This window comes from Phyllostomus discolor, chromosome 1, assembly GCF_004126475.2.
Source record: "Phyllostomus discolor isolate MPI-MPIP mPhyDis1 chromosome 1, mPhyDis1.pri.v3, whole genome shotgun sequence".
Classification (NCBI taxonomy): Eukaryota; Metazoa; Chordata; class Mammalia; order Chiroptera; family Phyllostomidae; genus Phyllostomus; species Phyllostomus discolor.
Window position 1 is genome coordinate 171,792,402 of NC_040903.2, and position 19,411 is coordinate 171,811,812.

Below are 19,411 nucleotides of genomic sequence, written 5' to 3' on the forward strand. Positions count from 1 at the left end.
GTATGAAGCTCTGTTGCATAAGATCTGTTGGCACCCTGCTGGTTTTGTCTGTGTTCTATTATTTAAGAGGGTAGGGGATCCCAGCTGGGGGCCACATAGAGGGGACAGATGGCACACAGGGACATGCAGGGGGACACACAGCTTGCAGCAAGCATGGATAGCCCACCCTTGAATAAAGGCATGTGAGATGTCCCAACGGCTCCATGAATATTCTTCTGTCTCCCCAAATCCCATGTACCTGCCTGGCCTTCACAGGCTACAACACAGGTTATCATCCAAGCCAAATGACAGAACAGGTAAGACCAAAAGAATTCCTATCAGTCTGTACTATCTACTCAATGTCCACTCACTTAATCTTACTATCCCTACCAAAAAGAAAACAAAAAAACACCTTAGATATAAATTTATAGGGAGAGGGTCACTAAGCATTATCAGATTACAAAAGAAAAATAATGTTTAAACAGGTTCAAAATTCCTTATATGCAATTCTAAAATTTAAAAGACTCCTAAAGACCAAAGATTTTCCTCTAAGTTTGGTGCCAACAGTCTTTTGGCAGCAAAATCTGACCTGAAATGATGTGAGGCCATTGATCATTTGTATTTATCCCAATTGGTCTGAGTATTCATAAGTTTTGCTGCAGAAATATTAATGTGTTTGATTATAGAGACCTGTCTCAAAACCTGCTTAGGGTATTAGTAATAAACAACATGTGTTCCATATACCTTTCTAAACTCTGAAAACATTTGGAATGCGAAACACATTTAGTCTCAAATGTTTCCTAAAAGCAATTTTGGACCAATAAAAGCAAATCAGATTTTCCATGAACTCTTTTTCAGCATACCTCTGTTTATATATGAGGGTGTTCCATGGTGTGTGGTTTATTATGAGAGCAGGTGCAGATCCCTCATGGTAATCAGAGAAGGTTATGACAGTTGAATGCTCAGCGGTATTTACATCCACCAAGAGGGCCCCGTTCTATTATAGGGAAAAAAAAGTATATTTGAGGTACTGCTTTACCTTGCACTTACATTTGGAATCTCAATCAGCTATGTATACACAAAAAGGTTGTTTTCTTAAATCCTCATTGAAAAGAGACTGGCTCTGTTCTCTTACGAATGAATGTAAGTATGGTATTACATATTGATACAATAGTACCTTCAAATAATTACAAGTAAATTTTATGGCATGTTTCAATAAAAGATTTTAATGCAAAATTTAAAAATAAAAGATATTGTATTTTAAAACATGAAACCTTACCAGATCTTCTAAGCTCAATAAAGTGCCATTATCCTGTTTGTTGTAAAAGAATGGTCTGGAGGATCCTTCACAGCCCACTACTCTCACACACAGTTTGCCTGACAGATTTTCAGGCCAAAACGGAACACACTGAAAATATAAAAGAATATCAGACTTAAAACAATTCTGTAATATAAATAAGATAGTGGTTAATTAAGTCTTCACCTCTAAATATCATCCTGTTTCAATTATTACTAACTTTCTTAAAAATATTCCCTCCACATCTCTAAACATTATCTTCCCAGCTGTTTGTTCTTAATCAGATCATACACCTTTTTGATCCTCACTTTTCTTATCAGTAAAATTGATATTTTAGCTAGTGAAAACGTCTCTCTGTTACAGAATATTGGGTAAATTTTGTTTCTGAATAAAAGTACTACTGTTATCAAACTCACATCAAATATAAAAAGATAATGAGCATTTATTTGTTGCCCAGTCTGTGGACATCATTCTAAGTGCCTTGGAAAGCGCATGCCTCTTAGAACTCTAAATTTGCTTATATTATGATTGGAATCCTTCCTCTTGAACTTTTTGCTAAATGAGTTTAAAAATTTTCTTTTTGAGATGAATAGAAGAATGGCTGTATCCTTAAATTGACATCAGCTAGTTTGTCTTTGAACCTGCCCTTTCCCCCACTCTTTCCCTTTTTCTCCTCACCACTGCAGATCTCCCCCAGCCTGCAAAGTTTAGCTCAGGCCCTGTCTCATCTATGGAACCTTCCTCCTTCACACAGACCGCAGTGATCTCAACGTCCAATGACCTCTTTAACCTTAGAGCACTATGAGATTAAATGTCCTTCTCTGTAAAGTAAGGGGATGAATTTTAGGAAATTTTCAAGGAGACTTCCAGCTAATCTATTCAGAAATATACAACCACCTATAACTTGGTATATACTACCTTTATTTTCCAATTGTTAATTTATGAGTCTTAAGCCCTCTAACAAGATTATAAGCTTCTTGAATATAGAATATATTCTCTTGATTATTGAGACAATACATAGTATATTATATGTATATCCACATTCTGTACATATAGGAAGAACTAGAGCCCTGGCTAGTGTGGCTCAGTGGACTGAGGTCCAGCCTGCAGACCAAAAGGTCTGGTTCAATTCCCAGTCAGGACACATGACTGGTTTGCAGGCCAAGTCCCTGGTTTGTGAGAAGAGACTGATCAATGTTTCTCTCCCTTCCTTCCCTCTCTCTAAAAATAAATAAATAAAATCTTTTAAAAAAAGAACTAGAGAATTAGTGTTACCATACAGACTTAGCTAGTAGTAAATAATCATCATCAATTTTCTTTTTTTAACATATGCTTACAATGTGTAAGCAAAGTCAAAGTTGGCTCATATATTTAACACTAACATGACAGCAAAGCGTGTATGACAAACAGGTATATACAATTCTTATTTCATATGTCTGTAGGTATTTGTACATTTTAGGAGCCAGTTATATTAAACAAAAATTTTACCTCTGAAGAAGCAATATAGTTCCACTTATTAGTTGGCATTGAGCCATCAGATGCAATTTCACCAACTTCTAGTTCTAATGATGACTTATTTGCAATGGTACAAAAAGGAGTCAAAGTAACTATTCTTGTAAGATTAAAACTGCTCATTGTGATGCTAACACCAACCTGTGAAAAGGAAACAAGCAAGCTTATTATTTCCCGATATTTTACACAGCGAATTTGAAATACACATGCACACACACCATTCACACAAAGACTACTTAAAATATTTTAAAATAGACTTCTGGCCAAGATGGAGGCATAGGTGGACACGCTTTGTCACCTCACACAACCATAAGAAGGATCACAACTAACTCCAAAACAAAATACAACCAAAAATGCCAGGAAATCGAACTGTATAGAAATCTAACAACCAAGGATTTAAAGAAGATATATTCATCCAGATGGACAGGAGGGGCAGAGATGGGGAGCCAGGGTGGACAAAATGCAGTGTGGTCGTGGTGAGGCAGCAGTGGCTGGCAGAACGGGCACTGCCACATTCATCTGTGGTAGATAAAAACCAGGAGGGACACCCAGGGAGTGAGCCATCCCAGACCCAGGCCAGACTGCGCAGCCCAGGGTTCTACTGCCAGAGAAATAAAGCCCCATAACTTCTGGCTGTAAAAACCAGTGGGGGTTGGGGCAGTGGAAGAAACTGGCAATCTGTCAAGAGAGCCTGTTTAAAAAGGCCCACACAGCCCTAGAAAGTACATAAACCCACCCACTCTAGGATTTAACACCAGGGCAGCAGCTAGAAGGGTGCCAGTTGCATATGAGAAGTGGCAGAGGTGACTGGAAATGGAGCTCAGCAAGTGACACTGTTCCCTCTCCAACCTCTCCCCCACCTACAGTGCCACAAAGCAGTGAAGCAAGTTACCCCACCCTGGCAAAATACCTAAGGCTCCACTCCTTACAACATAACAGCTGCACCAAGATGAAGTCAAAGCAGCTCTAATACACAGAAACAAACACAGGGAGGCTCCCAAATTGAGGAGACAAATGGATATGGTGCAAATGGAAGAATGGATCACAATTCCAAAAAAAGAACTAAGCGAAACAGAAATAGCCAACCTATCAGATGCAGATTTCAAAACACTGATGATAAGGATGCTTAGAAATCTCATTGAGTATAGCAGATGCATAAGGGAAGAAATGAAGGCTACACTAAGTGAAAATCTACAGGGAACCAACTGTGAAGGGAAGGAAGCAGGGTTCAAATCAATGACTTGTATGACAAGGAAGAAATAAACAGTCAACCACTACAGAATGAAGAAACAAGATTTCAAAAACATGAGGAGAGAATAAGACTCTCAGAAATCTCCAAACATGCCAACATCTGAATCAGAGGGATGTCAGAAGAAGAGGAAAAGCAAGAAATTAAAAACTTATTTGAAAAAATAATGAAAAAAATTTCCCTAATCTGGGGAAGGAAATAAACATACAAGTCCAGGAAGCACAGAGAGTCCTAAACAAGCTGGACCCAGAGAGGGCAACATCAAAACACATCATAATTAAAATGCCCAAGATTAAAGATAAAGAAAGAATCTTAAAAGCAGCAAGAGAAAAGGAGACAATTACCTACAAAGTAGTTCCCATAAGTCTACTGGTTGATTTCTCAAAAGAAACCTTGCAAGCAGGGGCTGCAAAGAAGTATTCAAAGTCATGAAAAGCAAGGACCTACAACCAAGATTACTCTATCCAACAAAGCTACAACTTATAACTGCAAGGCAGATCAAGCCCTTCCCAGACAAGGTAAAGGAAAAGGAGTTCATTATCACCAAGCCCGTATTATATGAAAAGAGACTTATCTAAGAAAAAGATGATCAAAACCATGAACTATAAAATGATGACAAAATCACAACTATCAACAAATGAATCTAAAAAAAAACAAACTAAGAAAATAACTAGAACAGGAACGGAGTAATACAAGTGGAGACCACATGGAAGGTTATCCGTGGGGAGGGGGAAGGGGAAGAATGGGGGAAAAGGTACAGGGATTAAAAAGCATAACTGAGGCCCTGGCTGGTGTGGCTCAGTGGACTGAGTGCTGGTCTGCAAACAGAAGGGTTGCCAGTTCGATTCCCAGTCAGTGCACATGCCTTGGTTGTGGACCAGGTCCCCAGGGGATGTGCGAGAGGCAGACAATCAATATTTCTCTCACACGTCAATGTTTATCTCTCTCTCTTTTTCCCTCCCTTTCTCTCTCTCTAAAAATAAATGAAATATATTTTTAAAAAGAAGCATAACTGGTAGGTTAGGGGAAAAATAAATAGGGGAGGTTAAGAATAGTATAAGAAATGGAGAAGTCAAAGAACTTATATGAACCACCCATGGACATGAACTAAAGGGGGGCATTGCTGGAGGGAAGGAGATACTAGGCAGAAGGGGGGCAAAAAATTGGGACAACTGTAATAGCATAATCAATAAAATAAACTTCACGAATATTTTAAAATATGATTTCTTAAAGTAACTACTATAAATTATCTTCTAATAAAAATTCTGGTTTCTTAATTTGGCTCCATCAAAAAATCAACTCAAGAAATATCAACTAGCAATTTAACTAATGATGATTGGTAATAAGAAATTTAGTTTATATGTATTCTATACTTTTTAACATTCCAAACATAAGTTGTTTTATTACTACAGAGGCTCAAGTTTCACTGTATTTATTGTCTCTATTGTTAATAAAACAAGGTAAAAATTTCAAAGTGGGACTAAACAGGTCAACTGGCATCAGAGTGCAAATTTTCAGTCAAATTTAAGAGTTAAGAAATGTTTGGCACAAGAGTAGAATGGAAGAAGGATTCTAGTATGTGCTGAGTATTTACCAAGTTGCTTACTTGGATAAGATTCAAGTCAGTGTCTTCTTAATCTTTGACAAATTCTGGTTGTGCTATACTATTTAAGTGGCCACAGAAATTTGAAGAGATAACAGTCCTTCACATAATACTCTGAATTCAAATTTCTGTACCCCTTCAGATCCAGCTGGTTTACTGAAGAAAATATGAATAAAGGCAAAGGGAAATAAATAAACAGAATCTTACCAGGTATTCCATGTTGCTGGCAGGACACTTCACACACCCATAACTTCCCACTGTATCCAATGAAAAACCATTGGACCAGGCACTAGTTGAAATTTTTAATTGTACCTACAACAGAGAACACATACCATCACATTAAGAAGCTTAAAAAACTACATTAATTTTACTTGATGGAAAGTTGCTAGACCACTAGAAATTTATTTAGCATCATGGTACACAGAAAATATAGTCCAAGCCATATTGCAAATGGGTAATAGAACCACAGAAACTATGAGAGGCAATACAATAAAAGCAATATTCTGAGCTTCTCATTCACCTATGCAATGAGTACAGTGAATTTAAAAATTTATACCAGTAAGAGTTTGTTATTTTAAAAAAGAACTATAATGAAAAATATTTTCCAGTGTCAGACTTATGATATAGAGCTAAGAAATTAAGTTTTAGCACAAACTCATGCCTTTAACATTATTCAACAAACGCTAAATAAAAGGCATTGCGAGCCCTGGTCAGACAGATCAGTTGGTTAGAGTGTTGGCCGATCCCCAGTCAATGCACATGTGAAAGGCAACCAATGAACATATAAATAAGGGGAACAGAAAACCGATGTTGCTTTCCCTCTCTCTCAAATGAATAAATCAAAAAAATCTTTAAAAAGGCATTGAAATAAGCAGAATAAAAGACCTGAGTGTGATAGGAGTCATACAGGAGGAACAAAATGCTATCACGGTGACAGGGTTAAAGGTTTACTTTTGGCTATGGGATTTAGATAAAGTTTTATACAAGAGACCTAAGAGTGTTCCTGTATTAAGCTCCACCCACCCAACTATATTACAGAAAACTTGAGAACAACCAGGTCAGACACATAAACTGTTATTAAATTACCATCTATCAGATTAATCAACACTCTATGACAGTGGTTCTCAAAGTGTGTGGTGCCTGGACCAGCAACATGAGCATCACCTGGGAAATCATTAGAAGTGCAATTATCAGACCCTACCCAGATCTACTGAATCAAACTATGCGAGTATGACCCAGAAATCCATTTTAACAGCTTTCTAGGGGTGATTCTAATGCACACTGTAATTTGAGAACCACTGATCTAAGAGAACATAAATGGGACATTTAGCCTCACTTTAGATAGTCAGAAAATCCTTCACAAATGTCAGATGTGAACAGAATGCCAAAGTACAAAGAGCAGATAACCAGAAAGATGAGGCAGACAGGGAAAGCATAGGAGAAGACGCATTCTAGGCAGGGGGTGCATATACAAAGGCCTAGAGGTAAGTACTTGTGAAGTGTGTGGTAAGCAATAATACCAAGTTCTGAGTCTGAAAAAGGAAGAAGGGACCAGAGTGTAAAGGAACAGGCTTAGGTATTAGTTTCTTTCTCAAAGGTCTGGCTTAGTCCTTCACATACAGAAGGTAATATTCACCAAATTCAACTGTTGGTTTTTGAAATGCTGTTTCATCACTGATAAATTACATTAAATCAAACTTTCTACTTAACACTACTTCAAGAACATAAATAATTCTAGGTGCATTAGAGAAAAGTGTTAACTCTGCCTTGGAGACTGCTGTTGTTAGTTCCTAACATCTCACTTGATTATGTATTCACTGAAAGTCTCCGTGGACCTAATTCATGCCAATAGCACTAAGCAAATAGGTTAAAACATGGTCTTAGGGAAAACTAGTGGCTCCCTAGTTTCAAAATTATGAATTTATTTTAACTTGTTAGAGCAATAAAAACACACCTTATTTTTACTAAAAATGTTCTTCTTCTTGAAAGAGAATAAAATAATATCCCTAAAATCAGCTGGATGTTTCACATGAATATCTTCTGAACGATACTGGAGAACTCGAGAAGTCTTATTGATTAGCCAGTAGGGACTAAAGACAGATAGCACCATCCGACTGCCAATTCGTCTGACATGTACTGACAGATCGACTGTCATCACTTCTGTGGAGTCAGAAGAAAAACACACAAGAAAGAATTCGGGAAGCGTATCATATATACGAAAATGTCCTCTCCAGTTTTTGCCCTGATATTTCACCAGAACTAATTCCATTATTTCTCCACTGATTCTTGAATGTAGAACATCAGCAGTACTGCCTTCTGTTAGCTCATAAGTTTCTGCTGTTCCCTTAAAAAAAAAACACACACACACAAAATAAATTTGCTTAGTTATTTTTTATACTTCTGCAATAGGAACATCATATGTTATACAAATGCTAAATAACCTACCAGACTCAGATTACCTGACAAATCTTTAATAAAGTCATATTTACATATTATGAATATCCAGTAATCACTATGGACGAAAAAGAAAAGGCAAAAATTGTCTTCTGGCCATCAGTAGCCCAAGAGCAATAAGTTTTGAGAAAAGTCAGACCTGTGCTAAGAATCAAAAGCTGGACTTAGGAACCTGGCTTTTTAAGTCATTAAAGAAGCCACTGAATTGCCTGGGTTTCAGCTTCAACCTCCATTCACATGCTATGCCTAATGGTTCCCATATAAATTGATATAAGAAAGGTAATATCAAACTATTCTGACAAGCTATCTAAGAGAGGAAGGGTTATTTTTTAAATGAATACTAACATAATAAATTAGGCTTTCTTACTGAAAGCTTCTCTGGTATAAATGTTATTTACTTCATTTAATTAATTTTAGTATCCACAGATCAGGTTTGGCTCATTGTTCAAATAAGGAAAGTAAGTAAGTTAGGTTCCAAACACTTTTCAGACTTTTGTATGTTAAAATGTGTGACATATAGAAATTTAAAAGTATTTATCATACTTTACTGCTAGAAAATGCCCCCTATTTTTTTCTTAAGAAGGACAGTAATTATTTTTACATTGAATAGAAACTTAGAACAAATAATCATATTAACTTTAAAATTAAGCTTAGAGTCCTGGCTGGGTAGGTCAATTGGTTAGAGCACTGCACCAGTACACCAAGGTTGCAGGTTTGATCCCCAGCCAGGGCACGTATAAGAATCAACCAATTAATGCATAAATAAGTGGAACAATAAATCAATCTCTCTCTTTCTCTAAAAATCAATCAATCAATCAATCAATCAAATTAACTTTAGAATTAACATGAAATATTTTTTCACTGGTTTTTTTCTATCCTTTAGAAAATAGGTTTTTAAGTATAGTCAAAAATATAGTAACTATGTATGGTATTAGATATGAATTAAACTTATTGAGGTGATCGCTTCATAAGTTATTGAATGTCTAATCACTATGCTATATACCTGAAATTAATATAATATTGTATGTCAACCATAAATTAAAAATAAAAGATTATAAAAGAATAAAATAAAATAAATTATTACAGGGTTCTTAATTTATGGCAGATACAGCAGAGTTAGGTAGTAGGAAAAAGGAGCCAAACTGCCTATGTTCAAATTCCAGATCGACAATTTATTAGCTGTGGGATCTTGAGCCTGCCACTTAACCCCACTGTGACTCAGTTTCCTCATCTGAAAATGGGTCTAACAAGAGTGCCTATTTCAGGAGGTTACTATAAAGATGTGTGTTAACATATCTACAACACCCAATATAGTGGCTGACACAGAACAGATGGTATACCAATTTTTGTTGTTAGTAATATTATTAACTCATAAGTATGCTACATAAAACACTGACCTCAACTAAAAATACTATTAAAGGACTAGAATTCAGTTCATGCAATAATAATCAAACAAAATGCAAGAAACAAACCTCAAGTAAGTATCTTAGGGAATATGGGAGAAGATTCCTCAAAGTGAGGGTAGGATAAAGATGAATAATGTAAGCTGGATCCCAGTCTTCCCCATGTGTACATATATAGCTTAATTCATCAGGCAGGGCAACTGTGTTGACTATGAGAGGTAAGAAGCTGACTTCTGCTGATGGACACTGCAGCATGCATCTGACTTCCCTGCTCCTGTGAAGTTCTTCCTTCCAGGAAATGTAGGTGGTAGATTCTCTGTACTGGTTCTCTAAGATACCAGCTGGCTGAACAAATAATTGACATCTACAGAAAAAGAAAACAAGGTAGAAAAAAAGTTTTTATTGAGAACTTAAGAAAAAGAATCTCATTAAATCTTGATAACTCTACAAAGGTAAACACTATTGTCTCTATTTTTACAGATGAGAAAACTAATGCTAAAATAGATTAGGAAACTTGCCAAGTCACAATGCTAACAGATGGAGGAAATTTCTGGATAAAAACTCTCTATAAACAATAAACAAACTCTCTCTAAAACAAACTCTCTGTAAATTCTCTGTAAATTTTTAATTTATTAAAAAGTCATTTCAAATACAAAGATAATCTATTAAAAATAAGTCTAAGAAAAGTCTAAAATATCATATATGCAACAAGAAATTTTCATCTGACAAATTCAATGATAATATAAATGTATTCCTCCATAACTCCATATATGCCTTAAAGCTGATTTTTCCAGATCTTTAGGTAATAAAAATATAAGGTTATCTTTTCTAAAGTATAAGTACCCAATTCATAGAATCAAAAACATATTATATACTTATTTTAAAGCTTAATATATTCAAGGAAGCATCTACCTATATGAATCTAAAGGAACATGGAACTCCTCTTCAGGTCTTGCTATTCCAATGCGCTCCAATAGCTTAACATTCTTAACAGATTTATAAACAATGAATGCAATAGAGAAGTGGTTTTTAATCTGTTGGACAAAAAAACATACACTGTTTAAAATGATGTAGAAGTTCAAAAGAAAAGTGTGAACTGCACACAATTACTGTTAGATATAAAGAGTTTCAAGCCCAATATAGAAAGACATTTTTGTGGGTAAAGAAAAAATTTTAGAACATTTAGGTGTTATATATATGAAACCTGATGTTTAAGTGGCAGTAGAAAATTAATATGATATCCACATGTTCTATGAATTACATGCTGATGTTTATTATGTATAATGTTATCTTTCCAATACATATTAACCTGAACATTTCAGCCATACTATTTTCTCCATTACAACCTTTTATCAATGTACTATGTGACTATACAGAAAAGGATAGCATAGGAATTGTAAGAAAAAGCAGTACAACTCTCTTTTCTTGACTGCAAAGTGATGTAGGCTGGAGCTGATAGGAAACTGAGAGCTAACAATGGCCAAAATTTGAAATCCTGTCATTTTTATCTGATGTTACAAATAGGAAGAAATTTCTTTTGTTGACCATATACTGAACTCTGCAATGATGCACAGAAAAGGTAAAGATGGATAAAGTCTTAAAATAAAACACATAGAAAAGATACAAATTTTTTTTGGCAGGGGAAGGGAGAGCATTCCCATACACCTTCATACATACCTGAAAAATTCAATCCCAACTGATAACAAACAAAATGCAATGTTATCTTAACTGACAACCACATTATAAAAAATTGTTCAGTTCTGAATCTTTAAAAGAACAAAAAGCTTCATTAATTTTAAACCCAGGAAATAAGAAAAATAGGCCTTAAATTAACAAGACTGTTTTATCAGACATTTAAAATAAAGAATATTACAAAAGCAAGTTGGATAGGAAACAGCTGCCAGTTCAATCTGTTATTTATTTCTGAATAACTAGTACTGACCTAATGAAGTTTTACTGTATTCCTATATTCACCTAAATATTAACCAATATACTTAAAGGGGCATAAGTCACTTTAATGCATTACCTGAAGAGGAGAGCGAACGGTAATTACTTTATTCCCTTCAGTTGCATCAATTTGTACCAGGACTGAGTCAGAATGACTGGCATTGGGGTTCCGTACATTATACAACTGTCGACCAGGTCTGGCGATAGGGATTTTTGCAACTTCCGTATATCCGTAAGGTACTAAGGCAGAGAATAAGTGAGAAGCATTCCAAATATTAATTTAACTATATTTCTTAGAATAATCGTGAATGCCTCAAAATAATGACAAGAGTATTCAACCTCATGCCAGAAATAATTCTCCAATATGCTTGTCTAAGACACAGGAACTAACAAAGAAAGAACATTAGTTATTATTCTAAATATTTGGAAGCAAAATAATTTCTGTTGGGGTTTTGAATGTATGAAAACAAACCAGCAAAATCCAACTTGCTCTTATCCCCTCCACTATACAGGAATTATGTCATCTTTTCTTTGTAATAGTGGTAAATACTACCAATATTTTAGGACTTCTGAACACAGTTTTTTTCTCTCCTCACTGAATTTCCACCCTTTTTGGAACATAGCACATACTGTATTGTTTAAAAATAGGGTGGGGACTGACTGAAGGAGGACAGCAACGGGGGAGACATTGAGACAACTGTAATTGAACAACAGCAAAAAATACATAAAAAATAAAAACAAAAAATCTAGAAATCTATTTTCAAAGGTAATTCTTAAATTAATCAAGTTTAATTTTCTCAAGTTTAAAGGAAGAAAACAAGAGACAAAAGCATATCATATATTTGTTTCAAGTCTTTAGAAATGTTGTCCCCCAAGGTATCTTCAAAACACCATTTCTTCCATATTTTGTCAAAAATAAGCCCACACCATCAATTCCAAAGATGCCCTTAATATAAAATAAATATAGCATACCAAAGGTCAGAGTGAAGAAGGAGCTTTCTTGACAGCTCAATATAGATAGTTTCCCTTGACATGCAGGTACTGTGCTGGCATATTCCAATTCCAAATTCTGACCGGCATCAACATCATAAATGCCACTTTTATCAGGGGAGCCCATTACTCTGAGATTATGATTAGGCTGTACCTTAATGGGAACACCCAAAGCATTTTTTACTGTAAAAGGAGCCTTGTCTTTCGAAGAGTAGTCAAAAGTAGAAGCGGTGCCCTCTGAAAAACCCTGGAAAGGAACACAAAGTCACAAAATTTTTGCAAGATGCAAATTTTTTAAACAATTACACGATGACTACACATTTTAGAAACTAATTTTGATTACCAACAAAAATAATCCATATGTTTCAATTTAAAAATCCATTTGAAATATTCCAAACAAGAACCAAACATACTTTTGCTAAATTACTGAAAACATTAAGACAGCTTTTGGATATTGTTATATTCATTGTATCTCCTGAAGAAATATGAACTGCTGTTTGTGGCTCAGGAAAAACAATAAAATCATCTCCTGGCATCAGATTTTTATCCTGGACTGGATTCTTCTTTACCTGTGAGGATATATAATATAAATTCAAGTTACTAGCTAATTAATAATAAAATTAAAATATTCTCAATACAGTTAAATTCTCCTAAATTAGTCATTGCATAATAAAGCTCCCAAAGTCCTCATTTCAAAAATATTCCGTGATTTAGTGCAGATTAGCATTCTTCCTTTCAGTGTGCAAGTACATGCAGAAATCTTTAGAGCTGTGCCACGAAAGCTATTACCCAATGCTGTACTGGTCATTATGTGTTGATGAGCAACCTAAGGTTAATCTGATGTCTAAAACTGATTCTTATTGGAGTGAATACCTGGAATTCCTTCTATTTTTCACCCATTACAACCACAAATAAGTGATATGGTAGGTTGTCAACCAGCCATCAGACTCCATCATAGTTTTTATTCCAAGAGCATTTCAAAAGCCTTGTAAAAAACATTCTTTGTTAACCTGACTATGCCAGAGAGAGGCAGGTCACAAATATTACTTCTGCTTTACTGAGAGGAAATCGGGACACAGGTTAAGTTGACTACTTGTCTTTAAAATAACAATCTGCTGATTCTACTTCAGTGCCTCACACTGCAGTCAGGCTGCCAGAAAGGTGTGCTGTGACATTTGCTAAGGGTGTATAATGCATGTTCTTGCGAACAGAGAAAAATGTACTTCAGTATCTAGGCTTCTGAAGTGTTCTCAACAAGCACCATAAAAAGATAACATAAAGAATTCATGAACTAGAAAGCAGTTCTCAAATCACTGAGGATCCCAAAGAGCTTCACTTTGTATCTATCAATATGTGTACTCAAATTGCAGCTAACTGCTCTCAGCCTTTTGGCTAAGACCAAGTGCAGAAACTTAAACTGAGAAAAATTTAAATATTAACTTAAAAATAACAAGTCAACACAAATAACACTTTCATAGAAAATGACTATTCAACTATACTGTGAGAAGAGGGACACCAACAGCTCTCTTTAGTGTCTGCCTTAAACAAAGACAGGTGGGTTCTCATTTTCTGTTCTGCTTTCATTGTGTTGCAATATCACTTAGTCCTGGAAAATTCCATTGTATGCTCATGAGAGAATGAGAATGATAATGGTATGTAACATCTGAGTACTACTATGAAAGGAGTCTGGAACCCCATGGACTCCCTAAAAGGGTCTGAAGAATCCTAGACCAACACCTTAAGAATCGCTGCACTAAAAAATATAAAGAAATGTGCACAGTATCATTCTACATAAAGATATTTTCTGTTTTCCTTACATCAAGCCTTAAATTCCATTGTCTCTTCCCCTCCACTCTTTCAATCAGTGGCTCCCAAACAGCATGGATTTCATTGTAATAGTGAACCTGAAAAGGCACCAAATTATAATAAGACAGCTTTCAACTTCAAATGTTTATTCCTATAATCAGTAGGAAAATATTGTTATATGTCAATAGCCATTTTAACAACACACCTAAAGACACAAAGAATATATATAAAGAGGGTGCATTTTTCCTCACTCTCTTACTTTATTTTCAAAAAAAATTATTTGGCAAAAGAACCTTTAAAAATTGACCAAATAAATAATACCAAATAAATAATACTTCACACCAACAGATTAAATGTTAGAATCTATGGCCATGCACCAACAAAAAAGGTTACATCTTAGTTCTGTAACTGCACTTTTGAAAAGTTGGTTTTGGAGCTACTAAATAATGTGTTCATACCTCTAGTGTCAAGTCAGCAGAAGCAGCCATGAGGGAAGTCCAATTTTTAATTTTTCCTGAAAATTTTGACTCTGCCAATAATAAAGGTACAGTCTGATGCCCAAGTCCACATTCTAAGGTAACTTGAACTGACTCTATAACAACAGCACAATTTTCCTCTATCAATGGATGTTCAATATCTTTGAAATTTTCTGTTATTTCTGTTGCCATGTCAACACCAAGAAACCAATAGTTACAATCACTAATAGATTTGACACCCCAAAGATTCTCTGTCTCCTTAGATGTATCTTTGAGTTCATCTTCTTTTGTCTTCGGAGACATAGCAGCCATTATTGTCATCACAGTATTAAGAATTATGGGTGAAATCTTTAAAAAAAGAAAGCAGGAAGATATTTAGAGTGAACTCTTTACCACGTGAGAAGGATTAATATAAAATACACAAGTGCGAAAGTAACTAATTAAAATTTTAAATATACTAAATTCTCAACTAAGAAAACCAATAGAGAACACAGAAAATCATGTGTCTGTAGTAAACTACCTTCATAACAATGATTTCTGCACAGGTTACTCTGGAATTAAGTAACTAATGTTACACATCAATTGCCAAAGCCTAAAGTTACACTGATCAGTTCAAAGTAAAATACTGTTATATGACCATAAAAATGCAAAAGTGTCACTGAAGTTTTCATTTTCAACTAGCTACAATAACTAAACCGAAGCATGTGATCCTCACCAAGATTTACAGATAGTTTTCATTTGTCTTATTGAAACAGGAAGCCAAAGAATCATCCATGATCCCTTTCACTTACCCTAAGATTTGCAAACTCTACTACTTATTATCTTTGGATAGTATCTTTGCTCACATGTTCATTCCTATCACTGTGCCTTAGTTCTACACTAGTGATGTCTTCTATTTCCAGTCAACACCCTCTAAGCCTACCCTCCACATTTGCACCAGCATGATTCTTCTGACACCCAAATCTGGGCATGCCTATGCTTAAAGTCTTCAATAGCTTCCTATAACTTTCAGGATGAAATTCAAACTCTCTTTAGCTTAGGGCACAAAGCTCTTTGTGACTTTATATCTAATCAATTAGCTAGCCAAGATTTGCCAAAGTTTGGCAATACTGGATTAAATAAGTTAAGTGCATTCTTATTGTTCATTCTTACAACCCTTATTTAATATGCTAAAGGTATGACTATATTGTCAAAAGAAGAATCTAATATACACTGTTTCCCAACCTTATCTGTTAACTGAATTCTTTTTTTTTTCCCCATTATGTTACCAATGTCACCTGTAATTATTGCTCTCAATCCTACAATTCCATCACACCATCCTCTCTAGCCACATGGGCATCCCTCTGAGTCCTTTTAAGGGTTTTTCACACTTCTGCCTTTGTGTGCACTGCCAGCTCTGCATGGATAACCACCCCTTGCCCATCCAACCTCCCTAGATGTTCAAAACTCAGTTCAAGTAGCCCAACTTCCAGACAGCTTTCCCAGGTGTCTTGGTCTGAGTTAGAGGACACTTGTCTGTGCTCCCAACAGCTCCTTATGCATGCCTCTAGCACTGAAAGCTGGAGTTCCTGATTTACTTCTTTCTCTCTCATATGTCATTAAGTTTTTTGAAGACAGGGACTATGTATCCCACAATGCCTTGTACAGAAGATTTTTCATACATAGTTAGCGTTCAAAAAATGTCTGTTGACTAAATAAATAAATAGATATACAAGAAAACAGACAACCTTCCCAGTGTCTTAGAAAAAGTGCACGCAAATTCAGAGTTTTCCCTTATTTACTACTTTTAAAAAGTAAATCTGTTAAGAAAATACAATCTAAACTATTCAGTATTTTAAAATATTAAAACTACATTGTTATTTACATGGTAATTCAAATAACATTAGTTTGAGCCTTGGTTTAACTGCTATTCGTTATTTACCTATAAAGTTACTAACAAAATTGGTATTAGCCACTCATTTTTGTGTCCTCTGGACAAAAAGAAAAGTAACTTTTTGGAAATCATTCTATCTATTCCATGTATAACTGGTCATGAAGTCATACTTAAAGAATATGAATGCCAATGGAAAAGATTGATTTTCCAATCTTTAAATGTAAGATATTTTTAAAAAAGGAAATCCCAATAATTTATTTCTAGCATATATCTGTCATTAAATATTTTATAAGCTAAAAAAAATTTAATCATGTAATTATTACATTAATCAAAGTATACATTAAAGACTACAAATAATGTACTATAAATAATAAAAATCTCATTTTTCCATCCTTCCTTTCCTTCACTTTCTATCCTAGCTCTACTCTCCCCCAAACCCAAGCTCCCCAACACACACGAAATATAATTGATAAAAACTACCCCAAACATTTGTAGATATTTCAACATACTCTTTCAAAGAAAATAGAATGCAAATATTTGCGTTAAAGAAAAATTATTTTAATGTTAGAGATACTGATTACTGAGTATGTGACTAGCACAATGGTCTAGTTACGAGACACCAAATGATGTTGTTACAAAAATAAGAATAAATGTTCATCCAAGTAATATGATATGTACTAACCTTAATTATAAATTCTCCAACTACAATATTTATATTTTGTTTTCCTGAAGTCCATGTGCATTTTTCCATAAATAAAGAACAGGGCTGTAAGACCTAGAAACAAATAGATGAAATTCACATTTCCTTAGTATATAGTATATATACTTAGTATATAGTATATATACACATTTCCTTAGTATATATAACAGTAATAGAACTGTTATATATGCAACCATGTAAGAACATATCTTACTTATTAGCTTGAGATTTTTAACTACAACCTACTATACTAAAAGCAAAACAGCAAATTAGCTGAGATTCTCTTGTGAGAACTCTTCTAAACTAATGCAAGTCTATGAACATTGTTAAAAAACTTTAAGCAATTCTCATCAATTTCTTTATGCCAAATCCTTAACTAATGATGCATATTTACTATAAGAAATTGAAAAGCCTCCTTTTGCTGCAATATCTTTTAAATGTTGCTCATTGTAAAATCCACTTTAAAGACACCTATAAAAATGAGCTACAGATTATGGTAAGATCTAACATTTGCAAAGAGGTACATGAGGAAATGAAATTGGTCATATTGTTAAAATTTTTATGACCGCTAAATCACTTGAAATTGTTATTTTCAATAAACTGGTATTTTAACCTTTAAAAAATAGAGTATGATGAGCTAAGTAAATGAACAATTTTCAGACTGCTTAATAAAAGGTCAGTCTTCAATATAATAAGGTCCTTATTATAATAAATTTCAAGTCTTCAAATGTGATTCATTAAAGCTATGAAGTCCATATTCTCATATATCATTAACAAAATAAATAAAATAACCTTACACCTGAATTGCATGGGGGAATCAGTACTACATCAATTTTTATTCAAAAAGTATTATGATGAGATTTTAATACAGTCATTAATAGAGCTTTTTATGACATATGAAAAGAAGATGATTATGCTAAGAATGTCTCGTGATAAAGTATAGACTAAGCCCAGCATTGCATTTCTTAATCGAGTTACTTTGCAGACAATTCTAGTTAAAAACAACTATGCTAATGTATACTATTGTATAATGTATAGTATAATGTATAGGTTGTATAATACAGTGATCTTCTTTAGTATAAAATTATCAATTTAATACTAAGAAATAATCGGTGTGATAATTAAATAAATTTTTTCAACAATAATGTGAAAATACAAGTGAAGATAACTTCTAATACAGCATAACTCCACATAATTCTATTGAATTTTTCAATGTCAGCTTTGAGATAATTAATACTCATTCATTCATTCATTGGGTATACTTTGGGGAATAAATGATAACAGCTGAAAAAAATGATGGTTGTACTAAATTTTAAATTCAGTTCAATAGAAGATGGTATAATGAAAAGAAATGAGACTGGAGGGAGTCCCAGTTCTGTCACTAGCAGCCGTGGCTAAATCATTTAACTATTTTGGAATTTAACATCCTTGTCTATATAACCTCAAGTCTGTATATAGTAAACAATCTCTGAAGTCCTACAGAGTTTTCACATTCTAGTATTCTATGAAATCAACCATTTCTGCCATCTTCAATCTAAGCTTAAAATATAAGGTAATTCTCACTGTGGTAATGTTTTTTCCTCTCTTTTCTCTGAGAAAAGGGCAAGCTAGCACTTTAAGATCTGTCACAGAAGCTTCCATCATCTGTTGCTGTTTGGATGTTGACATAGAGAGGTCACACTGGAAAGAGGCCGTCAGAGCAGGGGCATCAGCCTTTGTCAGGTTGGCAACAAACACCACTTCTGGATCTGTGATCCTGGCCTTTAACGTCATAGTTGGACTTACAGAGTCATCTGAAGCAACAAAAACAGGAACCAAAAGAGCAGTTGTGTAAATCTTGTCAACTTGAGGATATGCTATCTACTTTTGCTAAATTGTTTTTAATATCCTGCTTTAAGGGATATGGTAAAGTGAACAACATTAATAATTGACTGATATATACTAATAACAAATGATTATTAAGAAATGCCAATTGTGCTGCATAATGCAAGCCGATTCCTGTCATCAGAATATCATTCCCTCTTTGACCTAGCAGGAATATTTTGTTTTGAAGCGTTTTGTCAGAATTAAGGTGTGTGCATGTATATGCACATAAGTGTGTGTTATTAGGTTATGACACAGG

At 34.5% G+C, this 19,411-nt stretch overlaps 1 protein-coding gene across 4 annotated transcripts in view; it reads right to left on the minus strand.

Moving 5' to 3' along the window:
- Positions 1–19,411, minus strand: part of VPS13C (vacuolar protein sorting 13 homolog C) — a 175,869-nt gene that overhangs the window by 43,749 nt on the left and 112,709 nt on the right. For all 4 annotated transcript variants that reach the window (XM_028507282.2, XM_028507283.2, XM_028507285.2 and 1 more), the window contains 14 exons: positions 18,853–19,082; positions 17,272–17,364; positions 14,699–15,064; positions 14,252–14,338; positions 12,848–13,003; positions 12,417–12,681; positions 11,524–11,684; positions 10,410–10,531; positions 9,567–9,861; positions 7,595–7,984; positions 5,848–5,952; positions 2,765–2,929; positions 1,259–1,387; positions 843–976 (listed from right to left, as the gene is read on the minus strand). In XM_028507282.2, coding sequence (XP_028363083.1) covers positions 843–976; positions 1,259–1,387; positions 2,765–2,929; positions 5,848–5,952; positions 7,595–7,984; positions 9,567–9,861; positions 10,410–10,531; positions 11,524–11,684; positions 12,417–12,681; positions 12,848–13,003; positions 14,252–14,338; positions 14,699–15,064; positions 17,272–17,364; positions 18,853–19,082 — 2,698 coding nt within the window. The remainder of the gene's footprint in view (positions 1–842; positions 977–1,258; positions 1,388–2,764; positions 2,930–5,847; positions 5,953–7,594; positions 7,985–9,566; positions 9,862–10,409; positions 10,532–11,523; positions 11,685–12,416; positions 12,682–12,847; positions 13,004–14,251; positions 14,339–14,698; positions 15,065–17,271; positions 17,365–18,852; positions 19,083–19,411) is intronic.